The sequence below is a fragment of the Salvia splendens genome, chromosome 14, assembly GCF_004379255.2.
Source record: "Salvia splendens isolate huo1 chromosome 14, SspV2, whole genome shotgun sequence".
Taxonomy (NCBI): Eukaryota; Viridiplantae; Streptophyta; class Magnoliopsida; order Lamiales; family Lamiaceae; genus Salvia; species Salvia splendens.
Window position 1 is genome coordinate 3037508 of NC_056045.1, and position 17071 is coordinate 3054578.

General features: G+C 36.7%; 2 protein-coding genes and 1 pseudogene across 2 annotated transcripts; all 3 read left to right on the plus strand.

Moving 5' to 3' along the window:
* The first annotated feature begins 836 nt into the window (after positions 1-836).
* LOC121765125 lies at positions 837-9339 on the plus strand (annotated as a pseudogene).
* Positions 4163-6576, plus strand: LOC121763373 (serine/threonine-protein phosphatase 7 long form homolog). Its single transcript, XM_042159381.1, has 3 exons — positions 4163-4445; positions 4897-5753; positions 5821-6576. Exons 1-3 carry the CDS (start codon positions 4269-4271, stop codon positions 5954-5956), a joined length of 1170 nt encoding a protein of 389 aa, XP_042015315.1. The 5' UTR covers positions 4163-4268; the 3' UTR covers positions 5957-6576.
* Positions 9340-15220: 5881 nt separating the features above from the next.
* LOC121765669 lies at positions 15221-15698 on the plus strand. Its single transcript, XM_042161880.1, has 2 exons — positions 15221-15348; positions 15425-15698. The coding sequence occupies exons 1-2, from the start codon at positions 15221-15223 to the stop codon at positions 15696-15698; spliced, it is 402 nt and encodes a 133-aa protein (XP_042017814.1).
* The last annotated feature ends 1373 nt before the right edge of the window (positions 15699-17071 follow it).

Sequence of the window (17071 nt, forward strand, 5' to 3'; positions counted from 1 at the left end):
GCATATCAGAATTACTTGAATTATAAATTAATATTAGCAATACTTTCCTTCTATTTTTTCTACCGATTTTGAAAAATGTCTTCGTTTTTCTCTATTCTTTTAGAAAATATATTTGAAAAATCAAGTGAAACAAAATGGCACAAATCATATTTAAAAAATATGGTGTCTGACATTCCTATTTAAAGCGTGATCGATTCATATATATCTCTATAAGTTTTGTTTGACTTTAGAAATAGCCACTTTACTACTAATTCATTACATGGGAGACGAATTTCAAATATAAATACAAATGTAGAGTGAAGAAAGAATCAAAAAAGGAAAAACACCAAAATCTATTTACTTTTAATTAATAGGACAAGAAAAGAATAATAAGGGATTGATGAAGTTGAACACATAGCAAACACACTTAGAGCACACGAATCACGATTCCTAATTAATAGAAACACATGACTCCACACTTTCCCCTTTATTTTGCAAATACACTAATCCCACATTTCTTAGTCAAATGCTACTACTCTATAATAAAGAAAATAAACATTAGGCTACATGATTGCGTTACTAATTATTCCAAATGCAGGAAGCAACAAGTGCTAATTCTTATAGCTAGTGACGTGTCTATACTAATTGCATGTACCATGCAACTTTTGGTGAATATGCAAAGATTTTGACATTTGGAAACATGTCAACTACTGCCATGTCACACCCAATTAAATTTTTTTCAATTAATCCATTATACAAGAACGTCATGTTATTGATGAATCAGATACTTTTACTTCTTTTCAGTGCTTAAAAATTAATGTGGAACAAATTATGAGGGCAAAAAACATCAAGAAAACATTGGATGATTACGTTCAAAATCATTCTACATACTATATTCATTTTCCCTTAAAAAAATCCCTAAAAATAAAAACACTATAAATAGTTATAAAAGAGAGAGATAAGCATATAAATAATTATATGGATCCACAAAGATCAGCGGCGCGGGGTGGCGGTGGCAAGAGAGCTATGCGGGTGGCGATAGCGGCGGCGGTGTTTGCCGGCTACCTTGTTTTGTTGGTGGCGATGCCAACTTACGCCTATAAACATACATGGCTGCCGGCCCTCCGAGCTAAAACTACCACCACGTATTTCGGAACTAACCAAGGTTTCATAACTCTCAAAATTTGAAAAAAAAAATACATTCAGTTTCTTCATAATTTTAATTTGTGGAACATTTGGACACTTCATAAATCTCTTATTCCTTTTCTATTTTAATATTCTGTCACATGTTAATTAATTAGTACATATATGCTCATTTAAATGTTATTTGCAGGTGCAAATTTCTTGGTGTTTACATCTCCATTTGTGGTAATTGCACTATTGGGATGTGTGTATCTTCATTTAGGCAAGAGCAACAACTCTCAAATCAAGAATATCAACAGGTATTTTGCATACCTTAATTAATGAAATTATTCTTCTTTTTTTTGAAATATTATTAATCGTGATGGACAGTGGAGAAGGAGAAAATCGGATAGAGATATGGAAGAGGCCAATGATCATCAAAGGGCTTGGAATTGTTTCCAGAATAGAGCTTGCTTTCTTCCTCATGTTTATTGCTCTTCTTATTTGGAATTTAGCCACCTATTTCCACAACGATTTTGCAAGAATTACTACCAATTCTGCCACACGAAATGGAGAAAAAGTGTAAGATATTTTAATTGATTACTTTCCCTCAACCTATTATATCGACACGTAAAAGATGTCGAATTCGAAAATTAATCTCCTCATAATTAAATTCGAAATTATAGAGGGGGCTTGAGCCCCCTGTAGTTAGTTGATGTGTATTGAATTATATGAATGTGGTGCAGGTGGGAGGCGAAGCTGGACATGGCGGCTGATATCCTTAACCAATGGTGCTTTTATTGAGAGCCGAAACAGCTCGGAGTGGTGGCCGGGCAACGAACTCGCCGTGACCAACGAGTGCGTTTGGGACCGCTCGGAGTGGTAACCCACCGAGTGGTGGCCGGACAAAGAATCCGCCGTGACCAACGTGGCCGTGACCAACGAGAACTCGGACTGGTGGCCTGGCAAAGAACCAGCCGTGACCAATGTGGCCGTGACCAACGAGGACGTTGGCCCTTAAAGGAGGGTCGAATGTTACGGACTCAATTCCCACATCGATTGTGAGAACAACTGATGTGGGGTATATAGACTAAATTTACTCTCTCTTATAACATGCAAGTCTTTTGGGATGAGTTCTCATGTTTGGTCTGTATCAGCGGCGCTCCAGCTGGGACTGGTAGGAAACATAGCGTTGACTTTCCTGTTCTTTCTGGTGACACGTGGCTAACGTCGGAGGGTAGCATTAAATAACATATATGGGTGGGCCACATTGTGATAACCTTATTCACCGCTCATCTATGTTACATCATCTACTGGGCTTCCACTCACCGAATATCAGAGGTATTTAATTTTCATTTTATTGGACAATTAATTAAATTAAATTAAATGTGACAGAGAAAGAGAAAAAAATGAACGAACTAAAGTGAGATTATTTTTGGCGGATGATGAGAATGGTTTTTTCGACTATAAATTGATTTTCAACTTATCGTTATTAGTATTTCTTTCTAACTAGATTATCCTAAGGTTGAAAAACTATAAAATACTAGTCATTTTGAGTACTAGCTATTTTTTTTTATTTTCTTAAAATGGATATTTTATTAGTCATTGATAAAATATATTTCATGAATATATTGCTATATATATCGTTTATCGGTCGAAACTGGATGTTTATCCGAAAAATTATCTATACATAAATTGAATTTTTTAGAGATAGCTAGAGGTGTAAAACATTTATTTTTTTATTGATGGTCATGTATATATAGTGCTTGCTCTGCGGTGAGGATTTTTATTAAATCTGGACAGTGGCAGTGCTCTCGTCTTTTACATGTATGGCACGTGACACCGATAATGAGGTGAGACTCATTCTCTATTAACAATACTAAAAAAACTTTCTCTATCTCTCTCTCGCTTTACCAATAATGCATTAAAACTCGTGTCGAACAAAAGTTCAATTTTGGAGACGGAGGGAGTATTAAACTAGAGAAAATATTTATCATTCAATTTTGAATATTTGAGTTAATCATTTTATTTCAGAAATGATTACATAATTAATATATTAATAAATAGATTTTACAATGTGTTTTAGCATTCAAAATTATACTAATAAATAATACGTACTTAGTTGGAGTATTAAATAAGGATGAAAGCATTAAAGAAAATGGGAAGAAAATGGCTGCATTTCATGCTTATGATAGTGCGTTTTGTGCACAGCACAATTTGATAATAATATTGCAGTCTGCCAGCCATATTGGTCTTATTTATTTTATTTTATTATGTCCTCTTCGTTTTGAAGAAGTAGTACGTGCTTCGAAGAGAACACGCAAATTAATCCATTAAATTTGATAATAGTCTGCATTGGTAGTTCTTTATGCAATGCACGTGTTTCTGTGTATATGTGACAAATCTTTGTCATATACCTGTATCATATAATTTCACATATTATTGATTACTATCTGATCGATGTATTTAAAGATAGAGAAACATGAGTCAATCGAATACTTTGTCTTATTGTCGTAATTTCACTCTAATGTTATTATTAATTATAGTGATTAATGTACTTGTGATAAGCCTATTAACATTATGATTACAAATCAAATTAATAAAAACACATTTAATAGGAGTATAACTTTTTGTGTAAATTTCAGATGGTGAAATGGGAGAATACAGGAATCTCAAACATAGCAGGAGAGATATCTCTTTAGCAGGATTATTCCTATGGGTTACCACATTTCCAAAGATTAGAAAATAAATGTTTTGAGTTCTTCGTCTACACACATTACCTCTACATTCTCTTTGTCTTCTTGTTCGTGCTTCATGTTGGCATCAGCTACGCCTCTATCATGCTCCCCGGCTTCTTCCTCTTCATGATTGACCGATACCTCAGATTCCTCCAGGGTTTTTTCTATTTTTGTTCTAAAATAGAACTTAGATTCCTCGTTTGTTCTAGCGTTTTTTTTTGTTCCGGATTTGGGAGAGACGCATGACCCTCATGCGTCTCTTTTTAATGAGACGCATGACAATCATGCGTCTTTCATAGAGACGCATGATGGTCATGCGTCTCTATTTTTTTTTTCGTTTTTTTAACGACGCATGAGGGTCATGCGTCTTAGGTATAGACGCATCTCCCTCATGCGTCTGTTGTTTTTTTAAAATATAATAGACGAAGCATGAGCATCATGCGTCTTATAGAGAGACGCATGAGGCTCATGCGTCTCTATTTCGAATTAAATCAGTTCCGCGAGAGGCAGAAGGCAGAATACACGCGAGAGAGAATTCTGATAGGCGACTTCCGGCGATTCCTTGGCGATTTCTTGGCGTATCCGACGATTTCCTCTCGTTTTCCGGTAAGTTTCATTCAATCCTTCAACATTCCTTCCTTATTTGTTGTTAATTTGCATAGTTTGTTTAGATTTCCCCTAATTTTTGTAAATTAGGGTTTATAACAAATTGGTCAATTTGTCTGATTTTTTGGTGTTTAGTTAATTGTAATGGATTTTAGTGGTTAAATTCATTCTATTGTATAGTTATTCATATATTAGAGATGCTTGGTGTTGTGATTTTGGTTGTTATTGAAGAATAAAGTATAGGTTGAATTGCATATTTTAATTTAACCTTCTAATTTAGTAGCTATATGTAAATTAGGCCTTATAAAGCGTGAATGGTGTTGAATTGGAGTGAATCAATCATTTGGTTTATGATGTGTTGTTATTTTGAAGATGAATTTGAATGGATATGTAATTTGTGTTGTAAATGTTAGTTTGTAATTGTTGTTTCGTGAATATGTACTTAGATTAGATGGAGATTTCAAGTTCTAGTGGGCAATTATTATATGGACCCGAAGACCTGTCCTTGCTAAATTTGCAGAAACATCACATTTCACATAAACTCATGAAAGAGGACACAACCCAAGTATTTAAAGTCCGAAGGACAGAAAGCAAGACTTGGGACGTCGAAATTCACGAGAATGTTAGATATTGGCTTGACGTCTTTGGTTTCAAAGGCGTGATCGATTGTGGGAAGCCCATGAAGGTGGACAACGAGCTGATCACGGCGTTGATTGAGCGTTGGAGACCGGAGACGCACACTTTCCATCTACCGATCGGCGAGGCGACGATCACCTTGGAAGATGTGCAAGCCATTTGGGGCTTGAGGGCGGATGGTCGCGTTTTCACAGGGCGTGACTATCATGACAACTTTTCTGACTGGACCAGCAAGTGCCGCGATCTGTTGGGATGGATACCAGATACTTCCACAGAGACAAAGCAAGGCGGTTTGCTGATGACCGCACTGATCAACCAGACAAGGATGCCTCTGGGTGATGACCTACCTATGTACGTATACATCCAAAGGGCACGTATCCATGCCCTAATTTTATTAGGAGGTCTCATTCTACCGGACACCACGGGGTGTAAGGTGCCATTTATGTGGTTGAATGGGCTTGGGGATCCAGAAGAGGTGAAGAATATTAGTTGGGGAAGTGCGGCATTGGCCTACCTTTATCATTATCTGTGCGAGGCTTCCATGGATAAGAGAAAAGAGTTGGGCGGGCCTATGATGCTTCTGCAGCTATGGGCGTGGGAAAGAATGCCCACATTGAGGCCTGCGTTCATTGGACCAGTTGTACACGAGCCATATACACCATGTGGCGCCAGGTATATATCTAAATATTTATTTATTAATTTATATTGGATTATTTGCTTACATCAAATATATGTACAGGTGGAAAGGAACAACGCAGATAGGAAATGCTCCTAGACACTCGGTTGAGCATTATCGTGACCAAATATCTCTGATTAGACCCAGTACATGGTACTGCGTTCATTACCAACTTCAGGTACCTCAGAAGGACCACTAGGCAGTCTGCGAAAATATTTCAACCCGGTGTGAACGTATTCTGGAAGTGGTTGTTCACCTTGCACGACGGGTTTATACACTACCTCCTCATCACTAGAGTCAGCACCAGAATCATCACTTAAAATCTCATCAGACGAGGATGACGACAATTCTGGATCATCAAGGTCTCTTCGTACAACATGAACATCATCATGCTCTTCTACATTCTCTTGAGTATTCAATCCAACATCAGCAGCATCTGCAACATCTGTTTGCTCATTCATACCGCAATCCATGCTCAAAGGTTCAAACCTCGTAGATGATCCAACACCATGATCAACAATTGGTGGGATGAAGGCATTTCCAACATACGAATACTCAACAAATAATTCAATATGCCGAGTCGAATTTAGAGCCGCATTGAACATATAAAACACACTTTGATCACTGTCAACCGCAGTACATACATAACTCGTACCGGTACCCAAGAAACAATGCCTCCAAGATATTTCGATGAAGTGTTGGTTTGAATCTATTCTTATCTTAACACATATCATTGCAACTAATTCAGATAATGAGACACATGAATCCAATACGATGGAAGCTCTCGCACGAGGAGGATCATAACAAATACCCACTTGAGGAAGTTGATATATTCTACCACCCCAATATAAACTCACGTATACTTGCATGATTTCTGCAAAAATATATATACAAACCAACAACAATTAAAGGCAATTTTTTTCATTAAACCCTAATATAGTAAGTATACAATAGATTTATCAAAACCCTAATAATATGCAAATAAACAACAAATACGAGAACAATGTTGAAAAATTGAAGGAAACTTACCGAAATATGAAGGGAATCGCCAAGAAATCGCCAAGGAAATCGCACGGGTTGTCTTCCTCTCTTTCTCTCGCGTATTCTGCCTATTCTGCCGTGGGAACTGATTTAAGCAAGTTAGAGACGCATGAGCCTCATGCGTCTCTCTATAAGACGCATGATGGAGATGCGTCTCTCTATTATATTTTAAAAAAACAACAGACGCATGAGGGAGATGCGTCTATATCTAAGACGCATGACCCTCATGCGTCGTTAAAAAAAACGAAAAAAAAATAGAGACGCATGACCATCATGCGTCTCTATGAAAGACGCATGATCGTCATGCGTCTCATTAAAAAGAGACGCATGAGGGTCATGCGTCTCTCCCAAATCCGGAACAAAAAAAAACGCTAGAACAAACGAGGAATCTAAGTTCTATTTTAGAACAAAAATAGAAAAAACCCGATTCCTCCAGTCAAGGCACCATGTTCGCCTTGTCTCCGCTCGGGTTCTTCCTTGCCACACCGTTGAGCTCAACTTCTCCAAGAACAAAGGTATATCTAACATATATATGCACAGTCAGAATTTATAAATTTTAATTGCAAATATTCGTTATAGTATATAGGCTCGACGAGTGGTCAAATCAGTTCGATTGGTTGAACCATGAACTGATAGCTAGGTGCATCCATTACAATTTAATTTTATAACTGGAATTGATGAATCCTAATTGAGATAATGGATTGTATATCTGGATGTAACAAGTTTTTGCATACTAAATCTATATGCATTTGTAGTAACACTATTAATATATGCATTGTTGTTTTGGTTGATTGTTTATTGTCAGGTTTAAATTACAGTCCAACTAGCATCATATTTATGAATATGCCAAGCATTTCTAAGCTGCAATGGCATCCATTTACTATTAGTTCAAGTAGTAGTTTGGAGAGTGATAATATAAGTGTGATCATCAAAAGGGAAGGAAAATGGACTACCAAACTCATTGACTTGGTTGCTTCACCTACCCCACCTGAACGTCTCGATGTCTCAGTCGAAGGGCCTTATGGACCTGCCTCGACTGATTTCCTAAGGTATGCAATCCACTGTATGCCATCTCTACTTTATTCTCGCCCCACTTAATACACTATTGCATAAAATCACGCGTCAAACAAGCAAGTCTACGTGTCACTTTGAATGAGGCAAATGGAGTAGTGGAGTGTTATATAACTTACTCAAAATACAATGTCACATTTAATTGTAGATACCCATTTTTGCAAAATTGAAACATTTAGTGATGGTTAGTACTATTTCATAAAACCCTTAAAACATGCAAGCAATTGATCTTGAAGTCAAGTAAACCATAGAATGGATGCTTACTTAGTAGATTTAATTACTATTGAGATATTCACATACGAGTTGCTTGGTATCGAAAATGTGAAGTAAAAACCAGTTATAACTTATAAGTAAATCTCCCCTCCTATTATTAGTTGATTATGGAATGACACCTCACTATATATATTGTTTGGTTGATTCTATTTCAGTATCAAGTACGCTTTAATGAATGATATCAGTCCTCGTAAAATCTAACATCAGGCCCACCGTTTTCTGCAGGCACGACCTCCTAGTGATGGTGAGCGGGGGCAGCGGTGTGACCCCGTTCATCTCCATCATCCGCGACCTCATCCACACGGCCGAAACCCTAAAACACCCGACCCCACAGATCCTCCTTGTCGCCGACCTCACCATGCTCGACCTCATCCTCCCGGTCTCCGGCGCCCCACCGCACCTCTCCAACCTAAATCTCCCAATCGAGGCCTACGTCACGCGCCAGAAGCAGCCGCCGCCACAGGTAAACGACAAGTCCCCTCGCACCGTTGGGTTCAACCCTAGGCAACGACAACAGCTGGCTGTGGCTCGCCGCCGTGATCGCCTCGTCATTCATCACCTACCTCGTGTCAATCGGGATCTTAACGAGGTACGGATAAAAATTCATAGAGATCCAAAAGGAGGGCCCACAGTTTTTTTTTTACATAAGATATCGTTATAGTTATTTTGTTGTTTCACTCGACAATAGGTACTACATCTATCCAATTGATCAAAACTCGAATCGAGTCTACTCCACGGCCGCGAGAGCCGCGATCCACGTGGCGTTCATCTGCCCGGCTGTGGTGGCGGCCGCGACGGCCGGATTTGTGTGGAACAAGGCGCGGGCGGGTAAGGAGACGACGCAGATACGGAATATGGCCGCGTCGGAGAGGGAGATGGAGAGCTTGCCTCACCTGTCGCTGGCGGAGTCCATCAATGTTTACTATGGGGAAAGGCCAGATCTTAAGAGTGAGTTCATTTTAATTAATTAATGATTATAAATTCTTTTGTTTAAATCTATTCATTAAATGTCTTCAATATATATTTTTGATATTTTTGTGGCTCCACCCGTGCACAGGATATTTGTTGGAGCGGAAGGAGTCGAGTGTTGGAGTTTTGGTTTGTGGGCCGAAGAAGTTGAGGCGTCAAGTTGCGTATATATGTTCATCGGGTTTGGTTGAAAATCTGCATTTTGAGTCTATCAGTTTTAGTTGGTGATTTCTAATTAATAATGACCTCTCAACTTTGTACACAAAATTGTTTTTATTGTTTGATTCTTAAATATTTCATATAGAGATGTTAATCATGTTATATGAATTGGGTTGAGACGCTATGTCTATAAAAATGAGATACGAACACGAGTAATATTGAAACAAATCAGTTTGTAAATTTAGTAATAAACTATAAACTACGAATAGAGAACAAGTTGGTTTCGTGGCGTGGCGTGGTGTGGTTGGTTATCATGTCAGTCTTACTTCTTTAAATAAATGCACATTGAATTCACTTTGGTTTCTTATCTTGAGCTCCCAATAAAACTTGGCTTGAGCCCCCAATCTGAACATTGCTTAGCAAACTTCAGAGTCTCTATGATAATTGATTTGATTAGGGCTGGGTCGATACGATATATCGTACCGAAAACATTGTACCGTATATCGTATCGAAAATATCGATATGAAATCGTTATCGTATCGAAAGTTCGATATATTTCGATATATCGAACTTTCGATATGGATAATATCAATATGATTATCGTATCGATATTTCGATATATCGTACCGAAACTCGATATATCATTAACAACGGCGGATCCAGGTGGGGTTGAGTGGGGTCAGCCGACCCCACCACCGGCCCCAGAGTGTCGCCGAAAAGCTCTATTCATCGGCCTCCGACCCACTGCGTTCGCATCTTCGACCCAACCTCAACGTAGTGTGAGATGACGTTCTGAATCCAGCGGCGGCCTCGCGGCAGGGGAGGCGGCGATTATCGAGAATGAAGAGATTGGAGATAATTCTTTTAGTTTGTTTCCAGAGAGAGAGATGAAACTGGGTTTGGCGCTGTGGGGGAAGATGAGGAGAGAGAATGGATACGAAAAGTCTTTCTATCGTCATTATTATTCTTTTTCTCAATATTTGCATTTAACTAAAGTTAGTACTCCGTATATTAAATATCTCAAATTATGGTGTATCTAACTGTAAAATGGGTTGTGAATTTTTCTTTCTTTCTTTGTATGAATTCTTAGAATTCCATTTCAAATAAATTCTCGTCAAATAATATCAATTATGGTTAATTATAGTGCTTACATATCAATACATCAAACTTATTTAAAATAAACATATACTTTAAAATATAAAGTTAATATTTCCTAATTTCATTTTTTATTTTTATAATTTAGATTACAACCTTATTACTCACATTCAAATTAAAATTTCAAAATTTAGGATGTTACAGAAAAAATTGCACTTCCTCTGTTCCCAAAAAATATGCACTTTGGATTTGGCACGGGTTTTAATGTAAAATTACTAAAGTAAAAGAGAGTTATAGTAAAAAATAAATTAAAGTATTGTTAGTGAAGAATTAGTCTCACTTGAGAAAAAAGAATTTTCAAATTTGGAAAGTTCATATTCTTATGGGATGGACTAAAAAGGAAAGTATGCATATTATTGTGGGACGAAGGGAGTATGTTGTTTTCATAATATCGATAATTCTCGCATTAATTATTTATATTAATACTATATATATTTATAAAAATAATTAATATAATTATTTATTTTCTAGTCTGACCCACCATATTTGGTGGGGTCAGACTATATATATATTTATTTTCTAGTCTGACCCTGCCATATATAGGGTCTTAATCTATCAAAATACGCCCTTAAGTACAAAAATACAGACCAAATCTGGAACGGAGGATCTGATTATGAACGATCACGTTTTAGTCTTGTCAACCATTTTGTTAGGTCATAATAATAACGAATTGAGGCATAAAAGGGTAATATGAGAACTTAAAAAAATATAAACTGACGTTCCGTTTTTTCTTCGCGGAAATCATGGGATCATTACTCAAAAATATAAACTGACGTTCCGTTTTTACTCATGGCATAACCATACTAAAAACGTCTTTACAATTCAAGCACGACAAAAAAAAATTACCCAAAAATATAGACATATCTTTGGGTCATACTAATTTATGTTATGTGTCATAATAAAAAATATGGTAAAATAGGGTCAAAATATAATTACATTCAAGTCATAAGACATGGATTATATGGCATAGCCATACTAAAAACGCCTTTACAATTCAAGCACGACAAAAAAAATTACCCAAAAATATAGACATATCTTTGGGTCATACTAATTAATGTTATGTGTCATAATAAAAAACATGGCAAAATAGGGTCAAAATATAATTACATTCAAGTCATAACACATGGATTATGTTTTATACCACAAAAATTTAATTTATTCTAATATGTCATAATAGATGAAAATATAGGTCATGATCATATAAAAGGAACATTAGATGACGGAGCAAAATTATAGGAAATACTATAACTAACGACCTAATGCAATTTACATAATTAACCTTTTAAGATTATAAGTAATTAAAATATTAATATCTACCCAATAAATCTAGCCGTTAATTAATGTAATCTTAAGATTAGATTGGCTAATCTAATGGACAGAAAACCGTCTGCATTTCTTGGTTTAAGCCAATACTTGTTTTGATCAAATACCTATATATATATATATATATATATATATATATATATATATATATATATATATATATAATATATAGGGTGCTGTTAGGTTGAGATTATTTAGCTAAATTGAGAAATGAGATGCAATCTCAGCCACTAATCCACAAGATTAACGAAATGTCAACAACTATCACATTATATCAACACTGGGGTATAAGTGTCATTTCATTAATCAAATGGTGGAAAAAAATAAAATTAGATTTGAAATCATTTTCTAAAACCCTCTCTAATATATATCGCCACCATCAATCGTCTTCGCCGATCATCAATCAAGCCAGAGGCGACGACGCCTCCAGACACGCCCCCTCTCTCTCGCGGTTTAACGTCACCGCTGTTCATCGCGCTTCGCCGCTCCTGCTGCACGAAGCTCCGAACAGCCTTCGATTCTCACGTCGTCGCTTCGCCGGAAGCTTAATTGTTGATTCGAGTATGGATTTGGAGGTATTAGGCTTTGTATTATCAATTGTGTTGGATGTGAACTGATTTTTAGTGAGAGAAATCGCTACCTATGTTTTCGCTGTTGTTGTTCGCGTTTGTTGCGGGAGCTCTGTATAGAATCCAGAAAGTCGAGGAATCAACTATTTTGAGGTACAACTTCTCTTCGCTGTTTTTATCAAAATGCTTGAACATTTGGGGAAAAATCTGAAAATACTGATTTCTGCTCATTTTAATGCTGAATTTTGCTTTTATCTCGCGATTTCAGCAGAGATCTCGCAGTTTTTTATTTAATTCGATTTCTGCTGTTTTTTTTTGTTGATTAGCGATGCTAGAATCGGAAGAGATAGAAATGAACAATGTTGCTGGAAAAAACGGAAGAGAACAAGCATCTTCTTCCAGTTAAGGATTTGTTTAAATTTTTAAGATTATTGACATTTCATACAATAGCTATTGACATAGTTATGATAATATACTTGTATTTTCTATAAACGGCATATACTTGTCATTGAGATAATATTGTATACTGTTGACATAGTGTATGCTTGTTTGGATTGTTGTTGACATTATAAACTTTAACAATTGATATAATAGTAATAAGTTAATTGTGCTTGCTTTAAACATGATATACTTGTTATTGACATAGTGTATACTTATTAGAATCGTTGTTGACATAATCAAATTGACATTCAGCCTCTGCTGATAGGGAGGTGCTGGTTTTGGGGCTGGCGCCGTCTTCCGAGTACACATTTTTGGTGTATGCTTCTCCAGTTGGAAACTATTTCAAGGTTGTGTTTACGTTTTCAATTTTAATTCAATTGAATCAAGGGGATATTAAGGAGTTTGTGGATAAGGTTTAATTGTTGTTATTTGCAGGAATAGACTGTGCCGATCAGCTTGTACGTTGAGGATGAGTTCCATCGCGCTGGCCGCGGTGGTTCTGGAGGTGTGAAGAGCGTCACGAATTATGCGCCGGTATGTAAGTGTTGCATCTTTCTGCCAACTGTTTGATGAAAGTTCTAAATGAAGTTGGCTACTGAAAGTTCGTCAAAGTGTTTTTATTTTTTTATTTTTATGATTTTGATATCAATTAATTTCGTCCTGCTTGTAAAAACATGTTTCTTAGTATGAATTATGGGAATAATGTTTTTGATGCACGACTAAATTTAACAAGTTTGAAGGGGTTGGCAGAGGAAGCGTGCTGTTTCTAACGGATCACATAATTTGATCTATTTAACAGATTATTTAGATAAAATCTATTCGCGCAATTATCACATGTATCATGCTCATAACTTGAATTAAAACATGTTTTAGCATATAAAATCCCTAAAACATGCTTACTACGGAATTAGCCAGTTTACCTCGTTGATTCAATCAAGAATCGATGATGGCTTGTCCGTCTCCACGTGAAGATCTTCAATACAAGACCTCAGATCTTCTGACTGGTGTCCGGGACTGTATACTGATATTTGTGTGGGCAAATCTCATCAGAATACTAGGACTCGAATAATGAAGACAGAACTTAGCTCACAGAAGAAGACAATTTTCGAAATTCTCTCTCTTGAAGGAGAGGACGAAAATTTGTGAGGAAAAAGTTGTTTTTTCTGTCTCCTTTATTATGCTATTTATATTAAGTCACATATTGGGCCCAGTCAGGGATCTAAGGAAGAATTTGGACTTGGCCTCACCCAATTAGCTTTTTACTAATTAAATTGAACCCACTATTTAATACTCCCTCCGTCCCATGCTACTCGCACTTTTCATTTTAGGCCGTAAATTTGGGATTGATTTTTTTGTGTAATTAAAAAAGAATTTTAGGTGTAATGAGACATCACTTAATAAAAGAGCTCTTAACTTAAACTAACATATTAATTAAATGCATTAATTCTAACTTAAATTATAAATAGTGTAAGGACTTTGTGACGAGCCGAAAAGCAAACGTGCGAGTAGCACGGGACGGATGGAGTATAAGCTTATATTGGAATATTACAAGCAGCCACTACAGAAGTAATATTGCACTGCCTTTCCAAATCCGAAATTACAAGTATTCCGGGTTTCCTTTTATTTGATTGATTCATTTCCCGCGCTTAAGATAGAAACATTTATTCTCCAAGAGTGGACTTAGCAAGAAACTCTTATTTATTATTCATAGAGTAATTAAACTCCAACTAGCTAGGTTCCGAATAATAAAACCTTGTTTCGAGCTCCTCATGTGGATGTTATCAAACGAGACTCTCCTCGCGCACGATTCAACATAATAGCAATCCTAGCACCGCTAGATAATGATCACCACTACCCAATATGCCTGGATCGTTGGGTGACGAAAAACTCGCACCTTTGGTAAGTCAAAGTAGTAGATATTCAATATCGTATGCTCAATGCTAACTTACATTGATTAAGAAATTAATTATCAAGACCTCGTCTTTCAGTAGATAGCATAAAGACTCGTTTTGCTGTTAGATCCATTCGGTGCTATACCACACCAATGTCCTCATATTTCAATAAGGCTTAGAAATAATCGGACTGACATTGCAACCTTTCACGATAGGTAGTCTAGGCCTATCTAGGTTGTGAAATTCATATTTTTCTTTGTTCAGAACTGACCGCGTACCTTAAATTGGGCGCAGCCCACAACCGGTCTACTAGAACAAAGACTTAGACTTTTGTTATGTTCGCTTATACATTTAAATATGCAATAAACATCCATTAAATGTAAAACATAATAACATTATGACAAAAATAATCTGTTTGCATTTATTGGAAAATATCATTTAGAGTTTTACAGTATTCAATCACTCGAAAGGTGATTTCTATTATACAAACCCTAACAAAATTTACAAAGTTCATTTGATATTTAATAGTAGTAAATAAATTATAGGTGAGGTCATGAACTGCTAGTAATCATGGAGAGCAAGAACTACCAAGCAAGCCACTATGCCACTCAGGGCGATGAGCAGACGTTGCTCCAGCGCCTGCATCAAGAGCTTTACAATCTCAAGTTTCTAATCGTGGATCGCGCACGCTTTGCCGGGTAAGGAGAACGACAGTCGGATTCTTCTCACCACTAGGCTTCGGGAGGTCTCTGATAAAATTTCTGAAAAATCTAGTTTACTTCATGAGATGCAGCCGCTCGGGCAGGAGCACAGCTGGCAGTTGCTCTGTTATCTTACCTTCGGTGATATGCTGAAAAATGATAATGATGATGTTACATTGCCCTGCCCTCCTCACTTGAAGGAAATTGGAAGATCGACCGCCGAGAAATGTAAAGGTCTTCTTCTGTCACTGGTTGTGGTTGGTGGTCTTCTCATTCAGGAGACAGAAAAGATACTGCTGATGCTGCTGCAATGGGGGAGGGTTCCTACTTGGAGATCTTGGCTATAGAGCTACTTTTACTTGCCTGCTAGACTTCAAGGTTGTTTCCTTTACCTGGGTGCATTCCCGAAAGGTTGTGAGATACGTGCCTCTAAACTCATCGAACTTTGGTTTGGTGAAGGCTTCTTCCTAAAACCTGCACTACCCACACAAACCATGGACAACTATTGTGGTTTCTGACTTTTGACCTTAGCAGTATGTAATATATATGAAATGTCAATCAGTTCAACAACTTGTATTGAAATGTCAACAACGCAAAAATAATTCTTATAATTAAAAAAGAACAACTATTTCTCTTAATTTTTTTATTTGAAACAAGTTCTGGTATCATGATCATGCAATACATGTCAATAGCTTTCGTATCAAATGTCAACTTATATGAAAATATCAACAGCTTGTATATCAAATGTCAACAGCTTGTCAACAACTTGTATATAGCGTCAACAACTCAAAAACAATTCTTGTAATTAAAAAATAACAACTATTTTATCTTAATTTTTTTATTTGACCCAATTTGTGGCATCATGATCATACAGCACATGTCAATAGCATGCATATCAAATGTCAACAACTTATAGCAAAATGTCAACAGCTTGTCAACAACTTGTATATAGTGTCAACAACTCAAAAACAATTCTTGTAATTAAAAAATAACAACTATTTTATCTTAATTTTTTTATTTGACACAAGTTCTGGCATTATGATCATACAACACATGTCAATAGGCTTCATATCAAATATAAACAACTATGTCAACAGCTTGTCAACAACTTGTATATATTGTCAACAACTCAAAAACAATTCTTGTAATTAAAAAATAACAACTATTTTATATTAATTTTTTTATTTGACACAAGTTCTGGCTCATGATCATACAACACATGTCAATAGCCTACATATTAAATGTCAACAACTTATAGCAAAATGTCAACAACTTGTGATATTGATTTTCGCGGATTCCTCCTTTCTCATGTACAGCTCCATCGACGCATTCTGTATCCTAGGTCCACCGCTCGGATCCACATCCACCTCCAACACCGCCGGCACACTGTGCCTCAGATCCTTGGACGATTTCGTCACCTCCACGAGCTCGCGAGATCTGAAGCAGAAGAGTTCCGAATCGGAACCATTGTCACTGAGCTCCATTGTCAAGTCGCTGATCTCCATCCCAGATAATCGAACGGCAGCCATGGTGTCTGGCAGCTCTTCCCTCGTGGCATCCATTAGCTTCTTCAGTGATTCTGCAACTCTCTTGAAGGCCTTCAATGGAGAAAAACAGAGGATAATATATCATGTCACCACATCCAATCAAAGAAACAAAATCATTGCATATCAATATCCAGAATACCAAATGTCAACAACTCGTATTAAAATGTCAATAG